A 14,983-nucleotide genomic window follows, 5' to 3' on the forward strand; every position below is an offset into this window, starting at 1 on the left:
TCTAAAGATTAATTAAACAGTCTAAACCCCCAAATACAGTAATAATTAAGGCATTGGTAAAATCCTCATTGCAAACAGAGGGGTCAAAAACACTGGGCTGATTTATAAATAGCATTCCAATAATACTGAGAGCTTCTGCAGTATTTGCAGTGGGGGAATGTGCTCTTGATGAACCACAAACAGGTTCATTAAAGTAAATGACCATCTAAAGCTGTGAACGGGTGAATCAGTCACCATGAGCCGTCAGTAATGAGGTGATGGAGATCTCTGGAGGATTACAGGACAGTTTCTTAATGTGGACGTCACTGACGTCATTTCTATCTACAGTATTTACTGTACAGATGACCGGCATTGAGGGAGAGGTGGAGATGTTTTGCATCTGTGGAGTTATGTTCTTTAAGTGTGTAAAATAAAGCGGAGACAAATTATGCTGACTGAAAGCTTCAGAGTCAGTGACCCTCTCTTGTGTGCAATTAAACAACAATATAATCAGCAGAAATGCAACGGGCGGAGGCTTCACAGTTACAGGACAGTGACCCGAATCACACGCTGAATGCAACCAATGTAATCTGCAAGACAAATCAGTTTATTTGTATAGCACATTTCACAAAGCGCTAAATGTCTTCACTCATGTAGCACATGCTCAGTAAAGAAATCAAGTTTAACTTCGTCAAAAAACTTTGTGGTATAAAGGGTTTTTTTCTTGAATGTCCAGTTGTTTCCTTTATGGTGTGTTTGAATTTAAATTAAAAAAAAAAGTGTTTCTGCATGACAGACCATATTACACATTTTTACAAACAATTGCAACACTCAAAAAATAAAAGCTGGTTAAATAAAAATTTTTTTTTTACATTTACCTATTTTATATAATTATAATACCACTCAAAGTTTTTCTTTAAACGCTGTTTATTCCTGATGACTAAAATCATTTATTCCATATAAATTCAGTAATTTAGTATTAAAGTGTGCTCATTACTCACTTCATTATAAATATGCGTTTCGAACTATTTTTCTTTCCCATGTATCTTCTTTCCAAAGCGAACCACAATTATTCCGGTAGAGCAAAGGAGCTATGCATTGATTTTATTTTGATTATGTCTTTTCAGGCTCACAAATAGATGGCGAAGAGTTACAGTAACAAGCTAAGAACAATAACATCCTCTTGGATGCCACCAGCACATATAGATTCACAGAGAACAACTAAATCATACTGTAATTTTGCCCGAATTCAACTTTCAGTCTTCCGCAAATTGAATCCAGTTTGTTAGCCCTGGAGAGACAGCTGGAGTTTGTTATTTTTAGAAGTAAAATGTGGAAAAAGTCCCACACAGTGTCTTATCTTGCAGATCTTTATTAAATAAAAGGTTTCTAAAGATTTTTTTTACTAAACCAAGCTGTTATTTGCAGGCTTTACAGCGGTGTTGTTTCCAGGGAGTTGCTAAGGTGTTCAGAGTGGTTGTTAGTGCATTGCTAAGGAGTTCTATGTGGTTTATTACTGGTCTAAGTTAAAGGGATGGTTCGGAGTAAAATCATCCTAGGGTCCTTCGACCTCGAGCCAAACACCCCCTCCAGAAGCTTTTTTCCCCTTGGTTGAACATTATTAAAGTTAGAGCGTATTTAGAGAAATCAGCCGGATGGTTTAGTGCAGGCGCTAATGGATCCTATGATGTATCTTGTAAATTACCCCACTAATAATGCCCAGAATGGCACCAAACTTCTACAGTAGTACAAATAGGTTCTGTACTCATAAAACGAGGCATTGGAAAGTTTGTAAGTACATCAGGAGTTTATTTAAATAACACTTGCCTGACGGCTCATGCTACTGATAACCCGGACTACGACGTCACTTCCGAGATTTGGGAAAAGCACATAAAAGGCCTGGCAGAAAGCGATGCATAAGGATGTAGTGTAATGACGCCCAGTTCCAGGAATGCACTAGTATTTTGTTGGTAGTACCAGTTTGCAACAATTATTAGTTAACACTTCAGAAAAAATTATAATTTATCGTTACACTACATCCTTATGCATCGCTTTCTGCCAGGACTTTTATGTGCTTTTCCCAAATCTCGGAAGTGACGTCGACGTCCGGGTTAGCAGTAGCATGAGCCGTCAGGAAAGTGTTATTTAAATAGTGTTATTTACTTACAAACTTTACAACGCCTCGTTTTATGAGTACAGAACCTGTACTACTGTAGAAGTTTGGTGCCATTCTGGGCATTATTGGTGCGGTAATTTACGAGATACATCATAGGATCCATTAGCGCCTGCAATAAGCCATCTGGCTGATATCTCTAAATAAGCTCTAACTTTAATAATGTTCAAACAAGGGAAAAAAGGCTTCTGGGGGGGGGGGGGGTGTTTGGCTCGAGGTCATGGTGCAAAGGACCCTAGGTTGATTTTACTCCGAACCATCCCTTTAAAAGATACTCTGGTTTCTAGGTGGGGCTTTATATTGACTCCATATATCAATCTGGAATTTATTTTAACATCAATGCATCACCCCTCTAAGGATTATTCTCTCTTTCTTTTTTCCTCTTCAGTCTGTCTAACATTAAGGTGGACGCCGATAAGCACCATGACCCAACAGCATAGCATCAACACTGCTTGCTGACACGGCGCAGCAAAGGATGCTGGGAAACACCAAGCGTTTTTTTGGCAGCGCCGAGGACAAAGAGGGTGAGGATGAGGAGGATGAGGAGGAGAGATTGAAGAGAGCAAAACTAAATGGGATGATCGATATGGGAGAAAAGGAACATCAGAACCGGGGCGGACGAAAGGGGGACGGATCCAAACCGGCAGCCGTTGTGATTGGATGGCAGAGAGGAGAGAGACAACCGAGGGCTGGCAATCCGGCCCAAAGAGGAATCCCACATTTACCCAGTCAGCCGACGCTTTACCATCAGACAACCAATCAGCCGCTGTATCACCCGGTCTTGACCAATCAGCAGGCCCGGCGGCGTATGATGGAGCGGAGCATGACCACAGTCTCGCCCGTAGAAGACTCGCACCTCCCTGTGATCGTTTTCCGCATCGGCATACCGGATATCAAACAAACGGTCTGTGCGTTTCTGTTCACACACATTCAGACGTACTCACAAACTGCACTAGAGAGTGGCCGATTATCATCTCGACTACTTTTCTTCCTAATTGGTTTCATTTTGTATACCGAGATTCACGCCTACTGATAATAATAATAATTTATAATTAATATTTGATTTTATAGTTGTGTAATGATTTTTCAGTTATGGCTATTTTTGTTGTTAATAATATAAATATTTATAATAATAGAAATATAGTTTTTTAGTTATTGTTTTCAAATAAAGTGAATTCATATCATTATAAATTGATAATATTTTATTTTTTATAGTTCTATATGGTTTTTCAGTTGTTGTTATCAGTTTCTGAAAGCTTCAAAGAAACACACACACACACACATGCACGCACAAACAAACTAACTGTACAACAGTACATGTTCCTAATAAGTTTCTGAAAGCTTCAAAGAAACACACACACACACACACACACACACACACACACACACACACACACACACACTTTAATATACTCTGGATCTATTGTGTCTCCCAAGGTTATCGTGGGAGGGATCGAGACATTAAGAGAAAATTAAAAAAATAATTTAATTCAGGGGGATAAAAGGGGGAACATGGGAATCCTTAATGAAAGAATATTTAGTGTGTTGTATATTAATGTGTGTGTGTGAAGCTATTCTGGGACATTTTAAATAAACACACACACACTGAGCTCGAGTTTCCTCATGATTTGTGTGGGAGCTCTGACCTGATTTAATGTCAAAATCGCTCTCATCTAAACTCATCTAAACTCCTGACTCAATTAGCAGCTCACTTTAACATGCTCAATCGCGGCACATTAACAATCCCCAGATAAAGCAGCATGCTCACACACTCTTCATCGTGCTGAAGTTTTGCTGTTGGATTTTAATAAGCAGGCTGGTTTATTGTTTGCAGTATGTCAGTTTTAAAGCTTTTGAAATGGCTTGTAAAAGTGATTGTTGGAATGCAAACAACACAGAGGCTCTTCTGTGCCGCTTCAAATTCATATTCAACAGGTGTCAGTATTTTAAGCATACGAAATGTTTAACCTTACAATGTTACAATTATTGCAGCTTTGTAAAAACAAACAAAAATCGTGTTTACAGTAATGCATTTCATTATTATATTCATCATACAGTAATGGAGGTGTTATTTTTATTATTATTGATATACTATCATAGTTTTTGAATTCGATTTTATTTTTATATTTTCTGTTTTAGTTTTAGTAATTTTTTTTTTTTATCAAGACCAAAACACTGAAAGTTCCTTTTGTTCCATTAAGGATTTTTCTTTTAATTATTCATATTTTCAGGGACTTTTTTCAGTGGCCCTTAACATGCTCAAAAACTCTTGAAACTTTGCACACACATTGTTGCATACATGTAAATGTAAATAAAAGTCTTCAAATATACAGGTTGCACACTCTGCCTGTACACCCTTAGACATCCATTGTAAGTGCACTACTGTAAACACGACTTCTGTATGAGGTGCGAGTCAAAATGAAGGTCTGTGTTGAACGACAGCACGTCACAGATGCCGTCGATAAATCTGAAGTCGTTTCGAACCTTAAATCCAGTTCAATCTGTTGTTCTTACTCTCTCTCTCAAACCTGTTTTCTCTTTCGCCGTCTGTAGAAGTGTTTGCGGTTTGATCCCGACACGAGCGTTTGGAGTGCGAAGCAGCAGATTATTTGTTCTCTCAGCGAGTCGTTGTGGGACGCTTACAATTACGGCCTCTTCCAGCCAGCTGGAGACGGACGAGATGCCAAGTTCCTGGAGGAGGAGCGCTTGCTTCGAGAGTTTTCCCAGTCCCTGGAGAAGGGAGTGCCCTACCTGGAGGTGCTGTAGCGAATAATAGATCACAGGCTCACAAACACTAGACAACATCACCCAGAATGCTCCGGAACCTCATAACCTTCTGTACAGACATACCTTAAAGTCTTGGCTACAAAAAAGCTTGAACATTTCAATCGGTTTTGGCTCATGCCGAGCTTACAGGAGCAAGCTGTCACAATAGGAACCTGCTGTTTTATTGGCAACTGAGAAAAATACCTGGTAACACTTTACAATAAGGTTCCATTTGTTAACATTAACTAACAGTACTTAAACAAAAGCAGGTTCATTTAAACATTTACTAATAAATGTTTAAACATTTCAAAAGTTGTACATGTTAATATTATTTCACGGACTTGAGCTAACACAAACTAACGATGAGTAATGCGTTTTAATTAATATTAAGAAAGATTAATACTGTTACTGTATTGCTCATTTAATGCATGAACTAATATCAACTAATGGGACCTTATTGTAAAGTGTTTCCGAATACCTTTTTAAAAAAATATGAATTGTTAAAAAAGATACTTATTTGTATTTAAAATGCATTACATGTTCTTTTTAGTGGCATTTTAGGACATTTTAGACATTTAAACAGTTACAGTATAAAATAAAATTCATGAAACAGCAAAAATGGACTAAACTATCAAACCATTGTTACATTCATTGTATAGTTTAATATTTGAATTTAGTCAAAAGTTTATCTGTTTTTATTTGTATTTAATTTTTGCTGTTTTATTTAATTTTTATATTTTATAGATATTTTTATTTTATGTTATGTTATTTTTTATTTCATTAATTAATTAAATTATTTTATTTTACATTTTATTTTTTAATGTTTTATTTTATTTTATTTTTCAAGTCTCCAAAAGTGGAGCATTTCTTTGATGTGCACAGTTTGGACCGACCATCTACATTAATGACTCATTTAGTTGTTAATGACTCATTCAGTTCTTGTTTCTCAGAACATGTAAACTGAACAAGCTTTAACCAGTTTCTCTCTATCCCCCCCCCCCCCCCCCCCCCCCCCCCCCCACCTCTCTTCCTGGTGTCTTAAACTCACAGTTCAGATACAAGACACGAGTCTACAAACAGACGAACCTGGATGAGAAACAACTAGCGAAGCTGCACACCAAGGTGAATACAGGACAAAAATATTAATATCCACCAAAAACAGATCGTGTATAACAGCAAAAATGAAATATCCAGTAGAGATGGATGTGTTGACAGACTAAAGTACGGAAGTGAAGCGTCTGACTGTGTGTGTCTCCCTCTACAGGCCAATCTAAAGAAGTTCCTGGATTATGTTCACGGTGGAGCTGTGGAGAAATTGAGTAAAGCTCTGGAGAAAGGACTGGATCCGAACTACCATGACACTGAAAGCGGAGGTGAGACACACACAAAACTTAAACTACTGTATGTGAAGGGTCTTGAGAGTGTCCAAATAGTACTTTTGATAATATGCCAAGACAATCCCTTAAAGGGATAGTTCACCCAAAAATGAAAATTTTGGCATTACTTGTTCCAGACTAAATGATGACAGAATTTTCATTTTTTGGTGAACTATCCCTTGAAATGCAGAAAAGTGATTTTTGAAAACCCATTTTGAAGTGCTTTGATTATATAAACTCATGAGTATGAAATTTCATATTATTTGGGCAATCCTGGAAGTTAAATTTGTTTTGTTCTTTTGGCCTAGATTGCATATATTATGTAGTACAGTGGTTCTCAGTCCCGGTCCTGGCGTATCGATGTTCCCTTGTTCCCTATGCCGTTAGCAGAGCCCTTTGAACTGAACATGTACGCTCCTTTCAGATTGAAATCTCACTTATGATGGCAGAATACCCTTGTGAAGTCGAATTGAGCAAATCTCTGAACTGATAAGAGATGCATGCAAAATGTGCAGAGCGGGAGGGTACGAGGAACGGAATTGAGAACCACTGAATGTAGTAGATGTATATTGCATGGAGAATATGTTTAAACCTTTGACATTTTCAGCTCTGATGAGCGTCATTGTGTTGCCAACATTGCCCTGTCAGAATCGTCTCATTTCATTAACCTTAGACTCAAAGCTCATTATGTTCTTATGAGTCTATTCTCATCATCTGTTGTGTTTTTTTCATTGAGAGGATGCTTTTTATTTGATGTGACGTTCAGCGCACTAATTGCACTGATGCTAAGAATAAGCAAGAGTTGAGTATGTCGCTCACAGGCAGGATGATGTCACTGTAATCCTGCAGCTCATTGGTCACTTCTAACCGAGACAATCCTTTCATGTTTGCCATTTTAGCATTTAGTATGTTGCCTGTTATTCTTAAATAAAGCTGTTCTTCTGTAGCTGTAATGTCCGTGTCTGTTTCCATCTGTCTCTCAGAGACGCCTCTGACTCTGGCGGTTCAGGGGTGTCTGAGCGCGGAGGGGATTCGTGTTCTGGTGCTGAACGGAGCTCATGTGGATTTCAGATCCAGAGACGGACTCACACCCCTCCACAAAGCAGTCAGAGCACACAACCAATCCACACTGATGGTACAAACACATGCAGTTCACTCACAGCACCACTGAACAAAATGTTTTTAAATATTTTGAGGTGCAAAGTAGTTTTTTCTCTCTTATAGTGTCCCTATTATGCTATTTTAAAGGGTCCTAATTTAGTTTTTGGAGTCTCCAACAACAGGTTTACATGCAACCAAGGTCAAAAAACACTTTTCTCATAATATATATTGCAGCATCACCTGTTTTCCCAGTGTCTGAATCAGTTCGATAAAGGTTTCGGTCTCTCTAAACCCCTCCTTTCTGAGAGCCTGCTCTGCTCTGATTGGTCAGATGGCCCAGTCGGTTATGATTGGTCAACTCTGCTCTTATTGGTCAGATGGCCCAGTCTGTTGTGATTGGTCAGATGGCCCAGTCTGTTCTAATTGGTCTACTCTGTTCTGATTGGTCAGATAGCTCAGTCTGTTGTGATTGGTCAACTCTGCTCTGATTGGTCAGATGGCCCAGTCTGTTGTGATTGGTCAACTCTGCTCTGATTGGTCAGATGGGCCAGTCTGTTGTGATTAGTCAACTCTGCTCTGATTGGTCAGATGGGACAGTCTGTTGTAATTGGTCTGCTCTGCTCTGATTGGTCAGATGGCTCAGTCTGTTGTGATTGGTCTACTCTGCTCTGATTGGTCAGACGGCTCAGTCTGTTGTGATTGGTCTACTCTGCTCTGATTGGTCAGACGGCTCAGTCTGTTGTGATTGGTCTACTCTGCTCTGATTGGTTAGATGGCCCAGTCTGTTGTGATTGGTCAACTCTGCTCTTATTGGTCAGATGGCTCAGTCTGTTGTGATTGGTCAACTCTGCACTGATTGGTCAGATGGCCCAGTCTGTTGTGATTGGTCTATTCTGCTCTGATTGGTCAGATGGCTCAGTCTGTTGTGATTGGTCTACTCTGCTCTGATTGGTCAGATAGCCCAGTCTGTTGTAATTGGTCTACTCTGCTCTGATTGGTCAGATGGCCCAGTCTGTTGTGATTGGTCTATTCTGCTCTGATTGGTCAGATGGCCCAGTCTGTTGTGATTGGTCTACTCTGCTCTGATTGGTCAGATGGCCCAGTCTGTTTTAATTGGTCTACTCTGCTCTTATTCATAGATGCCACCTACGTCACTACAAATAGAACGCCGCCATATTTGCGACCGACTCGCCCGGTATGGCCGCCCAAACTGCCCATTTGAATGAGAGAGAGAGACAGAGATACCTGGAGAAAATGTCTATTTAGGCTCCTCCGATCCTTATTTGTTACCGCCAGTTTTCTTTAGTCCACTATTATCTCCCCCAGGCATGCCCCAATTGGCCTTTCATGATGTAGAAATACTTAAAGTCATAGAGCTTCATGGCGCGCGTTCATGAGAGTCGAGGCAATGTCATGAATGAATCTATGAATCTGCAGCTGTTCGGCATGAATGAATCTATCTAATCCGTCCATCAGCACAGCCAGAGACATCAGCCGAATATCATAAAAGACTGCCATATTTGTCCGAAAGAACAGATGTTCAATTACAGAGAGAAGGTTCATACACAATACACACAAATATCAAAAGAATCTTTCGAGTCGAATCTTTTTGAATGATTCGGCTGCGATTAAAAGCTATCAAGAGGTAAGCTCAGTGATTATAATATAACGACTTAAATTGCAGTTTGTTCGTCACATAAAGCTATCATATGAATAAATAACGCTATTAATATAACGGACGAGTCGTATTAGATCACTTTTATGATACTTTAGTCATGTTTTTTTTTTTGTCTTTTATTATTATTATTTTTTGCGTGACAGCCCCCAGTAGGCTAACGTTACTCATTCACTTTCATTAAATCGACAAGAAGAGTCTCCATTAGGCTACATATTCAAAAATGTCCCTTTGTCTTCCACGGAAAGTAAACTTCAGGATTTGCACATGAAGGTGAGTAAATGACGGCAGAATTATCATTTTTGGAAGAACTAGTCCTTTAATATGCATTTCAAGGCTGAGATTATGCATCGTCTGCAGAGCTAACGTTAACGTTACTTACACAAAATAACATCTAAAGCGCATGTGACGAAGACAATATCTGTATGAACTTCAAAAAATATTTATTAGATTTAGGTAGGTATTAACGAACAGACAGACAGACAGACAGACAGACAGACAGACAGTTATATTCAAAACAACCCCAAATCTTACTAACTTACCATGATAAAATGCATTTAAACAGATCCAACAATAAAATGAAGACAAAACATTATCTGTCGATATCTGTCTGTATAATGTTGGCCACTGAGAGTATAATGGAAATATAATTATATACAACATGAGACTTCAAGTCTTTTAAATAAATTATTCTCTCTTCTCTCTTATTTTGGCATAGAATAAAATACCAGTTCAGGATTCCTCTTTCGGCTGTTGTTGCAGCCAACTGCACAACATATTGCAGGCATTACTGAGATCGGTCGCAAAGATGGCGGCGCAAAGCTACAGTGACGTCACGTGAACCGAATGAATTGGTCAGATGGCTCAGGCTGTTGTGATTGGTCAACTCAGCACTGATTGGTCAGATGGCCCAGTCTGTTGTGATTGGTCTATTCTGCTCTGAGTGGTCAGATGGCTCAGTCTATTGTGATTGGTCAATCTTTTACAGCCTGTGTCGGAAACCTAACACCCATTTTCATATCTGAATTTCAGCTTCCTCAGCACTTGATACACAGCGATATGAACAGTAACGATGGCGTCGGTTTTTCACATCTTTTGGAAGTGCATCAAAGTTGATTTGCTTTCATAGCGCAAAACAGCATCTTCTCGAACCAACCAAACTCTTCCAGTCTCAGCCACAACTGCAGTGTTTGAGGGGCAAAGTAGATGTTGTTCGCGGGCAGTTAATAAAGACCACAGGCTGGCATTATGCAAATGTGTTACAACCCTTCATATATTCGAGCAGGAAGTGAGACTGGAATTACTGACGACTCGTTTCAGGCGGTTCAGATTCAGAATCAGTTCTTTCTTTCGGGGGAGACAAGAACTCCATTTATCTTTGAAACTTTGCAGACCTTTTACATTCAGAAACAGCTATATTACACACTACATCAAATGTAACATCTGAAAAAGCATATTAGGGGCACTTTAAAATAAGTTGTACACCTAAAAGGCTAGTCATGAAAATGAAAAAATTGTCATTTGAAAAGGTTCCTTTGTCTTGAGATCGTGATCATGATTTGCAGAGGAAATTTATGGTGACAAATACAAAATATTGATTTGTGAATCTTTAATGGGGTTTGTTTGTAAATCTTAATGTGCATAACTCTTCATGTCTATCCCATGTTTCAGGCTTTGCTGTCTTTGGGTGCTTCTCCGGATTATCGAGACCGCTGTGGCCTGACGGCGCTGTACCACTCAGTGCTGACAGGGGGCGACACGTCCTGTTGTGAAACTCTGCTGTACTATAGAGCACAACTGGGAGTCAGAGATGAGAACGGCTGGGACGAGTCACACCAGGTTTGTGTCTCTAGTTTACAGTCTTAAACACAAGGGAATAATGCATATCTGAGATTATGGACTCTTTGTTTGTATGTGTGCATGCATGTGTCCATTTTGGTGGGTTTTTGTTTATAATCACAAATCATTCTCTCTTTTTTTGGTTCTCTTTTCATTTCTCTATATGGCTGCTAAATTTTTCTCTTTAAACCAATCAGCATCCCTACATTTCTCATTCCAAGGCCAGACTGTGGTCCTGTTGCACATCTTTGATGGCCCACATTAAATTATAATAGAAAAATGACTAGAAATAGCCTTAAGCATATGGAAAAATATGGAATTTTTACATGTTTGAATTTTTTAGTGCAAATAGTGCTTAAATAACAACATTTGAACTCTTTCTTGTCAGTCTCTCTTGCTCGTTGCTTTTGTGATTCTAAACACCTGCACATGCTTGAGTGTCTCATCCTGGTCATCACTGAGTGTCTGTATTCGTAAGCAACTAGACTCTGTGTATCCTCTGTTGAAGATGTTTTTCCACAATCATCAGGTGTCAAAGGATGGGATTCCTCAACCTTTATCTTTATAACCTTATTACACACCAAAATGTCAAAATGAAAAACTTTAATGGGTTGTAAACTAAAAATGAGGATAGAGTAAAATGCAACTAAACGTATGAAATTAATTAGGGTTGTTAGTTTTTAAAATATAGGAGAATAGCGAGTGGCCGTTGATACTGTTTCCAATGCAGTGACCTTAGCCAATCATAACAGTGACTGTTTAATGACAAGCCTTAAAGGAGCCGCACCTTAAAAACAGATCATTTCAAACAGAGGGTCAAAATAAAGGTGGAAAAGAATCATTTTTCCCCATATATATTTGCACAAAAATAAAAAACTTTACTAACACTATTTCATTTAAACCTTAAAAACCATTTTAACCTTAAGGAACATATTAAAATAATTTTAAATAACCATGTCATGACCCCTTTAAAAAAAGAGAAAAAGACAAAAGCACAGAACAAAATTACTAAAGCAAACTAAAATTAAAACATTAAAAACATCTTTATTAGAATTTATAAATAATACTAAAACAACACTGCTGCTGAATGCAGCGTTAAACTATCAAAATTCAACATTGTTGTATCAGGGCTGTACATGTTGTCTAATGTAAATTCCTGTGAGAACTTCTGGTTTAGCAGATGTTTTTATCCGAAACATCTTCCAGTACTTAGTTCAGTTCATGTCCCCCTGGAGCAACCTGGAGTTAAGTGCTTTGCTTCAAGGCACAACAGTGAAAGTTCATTGCTAGAAACGATCCCGTTTATCAACCCTGAGATGTAACCGCTACACCACCAATGTCATGAGACTCACAGACGTTTCTGTGCAATGTGCACCTGAAACTACACGAATCCCTTCCACCCAATCACAGCTGAGCATATAAAAGCCTAGTCCAGGTGCTTTTGAATCAACTGTCAGACACCGTCCATAGTCTTCCCCTGTCTCTCTCTCTCTCTGTCTCTCTCCTTAGATCAGACATGAAGAGACGTTTGGAGAGGTTGAAGTTCACAGGTACCCATCTCTCATCTCTCATTTCATTCATCGTCTTCTAATGTCTGTCTTTGCTTGATATTAAACAAAAGGTTCTCTTTTTAATTCTCTCCTCTTTTCTGAACCTCTTTGTGCACAAATATATGAATACGATTTCTTTTCCCCAATTCACAACCACCTACCTGCCAGTTACCCACACACCATGATATGATGGTACGACTCCCACAACACCTCTGAGCTTCTGGCCCATACGCCGAACGTTTAGGAGGAATTTAATGAATTTCAAACAAACAACATGGGAGTTTTAATGTCCAGTACTGAATCTCTAGAGAGCAGGGCAGGATTATTACCCTGGAAATCCAGAGTTCTCGCGAGAGCACAATTTGAATTTGCTCAGCGAGTTTACTCTGGCGTCGAGTAATGATGCTCATTAAATATGCCCTTGTATCCGAGCTGCACCAATCACATCGGGTTATCTGATATAGGCGGGCCAGAGGCGAGCTAAACAGATGACGACATCATTAGTAAACATTGCAAGATGGCTATGGATGAACACCAGTTGTTTGAAACGGCTTTGGCCGCTACAATGAACGAGTTAGACTTGGCTTTTTATCTAAAAGAGGAACAGAAGACGCCGCTCGAATCGCTCCTTTGCAAGAAGGGCGTTTTTGCCACCCGGATACGGTAAGAGTCTAATCTACCAGTTAGCTCCGCTGGTAGCTAAGCGTATGGGGCTTGTTGTGATTGGTCGTAGTGTTATCCAATTGCGTGCAGTGAGATTTTCAAATGCATGCTTGGTGCCGCCCCTCGAACTGGCCGAGTTTCATTACTCGATGCCAGACCATTAATCTTTCAGGATTATTGTAGTAAACTAAAACCATTAAAAAAAAAAATGTTTATATTTAATTGTTATTTAGTTTAACTTGATGTACTAAAATAGCTAAAACTAAAACTGAAATAAAAATAATTATAATGGAAAATATCAAATTATAAAGTCCCGTCCAAACTCCTGCTTCCGCAGACTCACAGCTGTCAATCATGACGTCACACCCCGTTTTTATAGCAACTAAAACCAAACTTATTGGAAGAACAAACCATTGTATGTCTGCTTGATAAGAAATGACAGAAGCCATTGAAGTATAATTGGATTTGTTTAGTTTGGCTTACGTCCTATTTAATTACATGGAGAGGGCGGGGTTTATGACATGTACTGTAGATCTTATTTTACAAATTATGCTCAAGGAGGAACTGCCACGTCTGTAAACTGGCCAAGATTTGTCTCTCGCTCTGACATACATTGTCGTGCAAGATTCAGTCGGACCCCAAAGCATGTACTCGCATTGGCTGAAAGAAGTTGTTTTGTGTATTGTATGCACATTATGATGATAGATATCAATTATTGAAATTTATATTATTCAGGACGCATCACATTAACATAATTAAGTAATTATATAAAAATGTTGAATTTTTAAGCTGCTCATATGAAAAAGAGTATAATAATATATATTTTAGGTTCAACAAGATGCAGCAATATTATTTTCAATAATAGCCTTCACAAAAGGAAGTCGTCCAGCCCCTGATACTTCTAATCTAGCAACGACTGTAATACTATCCTGTCTTGACTGTCCTCTTTAGGTCGTTCCTCTAGTTTTTCCCTGTTCTTCGGACTTTTTCCCCAATAAGTCAGATGTCGTCTTATTTCTTTAACCTCTGTGTTTTGTTCACTCAACTGTAGGCGTGCCAGCATGGATTTGCCCAACACTTAGAACACCTTCTGTTCTATGGTGCAGACACCACTTCCCAGAATGCATCAGGAAACACTGCCCTCCACATATGTGCCCTTTACAACAAGGTACTCAAGGTTTTATTTCACTATTTCAATAAATAAAATGTTTAGTAGTTGTTATTAATATTTTGAGTTATCTTTCATTTTTGTATTTTTTGGTTTAGTTTTGTGTTATTTTTGTTTATTTTTATCTACTGTGATAAAAATTGTATTCATATTTTTAATTAGCTTTAATTTTAATATTTCCAGTTTATTTATTTATTTTAATTTAATTACATTTTTTTTAAAATTTATTTAGGTGCTTATCTATTTAGCAATTTAGGTTTAATTAAATTTTTTATTTTAGTTTTAGTTCAAGTTAAAATTATTTCAATTAGTTGCCAATGCAACATTGCTAATTTCTTCAGAATTTTATTGTCTAATATTTATTTTATTTTATTTCAGCTTTATTACAATTAACAAAATGGTTCAATGGTTTTAGTTTACGCTAATTAGTCTAATGACCAGGGCTTGACATTAACTTTTTTGCTCACTAGCCAATGTGGCTAGTGGTTTTCCAAAGTTACTAGCCACACAGAATTTTTACTAGCCACATTTTTGTTGTTGTGAAATTACCTGATAAAAGTTGACTATGGCGTGCTAAAATTTACTTGAACTAGATTTACAACCCTTTTAAATGTAAAACCACTGTACACACCCAAATCAAGACTACATAAATATATTACAATACAGGTCATTATCATTAGCTCTGATAAGGTT

At 38.2% G+C, this 14,983-nt stretch overlaps 1 protein-coding gene and 1 gene segment (V, D, J or C); one reads left to right on the forward strand and one right to left on the reverse strand.

Annotated features, from left to right (window-relative positions):
- Positions 1-14,983, reverse strand: part of LOC311284461 (Ig kappa chain V-III region MOPC 63-like) — a 945,935-nt gene that overhangs the window by 783,432 nt on the left and 147,520 nt on the right.
- Positions 1-14,983, forward strand: part of LOC311283851 (SH3 and multiple ankyrin repeat domains protein 1) — a 55,013-nt gene that overhangs the window by 6,637 nt on the left and 33,393 nt on the right. For both annotated transcript variants that reach the window (XM_084398591.1, XM_084398592.1), the window contains exons 3-9: positions 2,541-3,056; positions 4,706-4,909; positions 5,969-6,040; positions 6,183-6,291; positions 7,278-7,429; positions 10,742-10,909; positions 14,174-14,290. In XM_084398591.1, coding sequence (XP_084254717.1) covers positions 2,628-3,056; positions 4,706-4,909; positions 5,969-6,040; positions 6,183-6,291; positions 7,278-7,429; positions 10,742-10,909; positions 14,174-14,290 — 1,251 coding nt within the window. In that variant the 5' untranslated portion in view covers positions 2,541-2,627. The remainder of the gene's footprint in view (positions 1-2,540; positions 3,057-4,705; positions 4,910-5,968; positions 6,041-6,182; positions 6,292-7,277; positions 7,430-10,741; positions 10,910-14,173; positions 14,291-14,983) is intronic.

Source organism: Rutilus rutilus, assembly GCF_951802725.1.
Source record: "Rutilus rutilus genome assembly, chromosome: 24".
Taxonomy (NCBI): Eukaryota; Metazoa; Chordata; class Actinopteri; order Cypriniformes; family Leuciscidae; genus Rutilus; species Rutilus rutilus.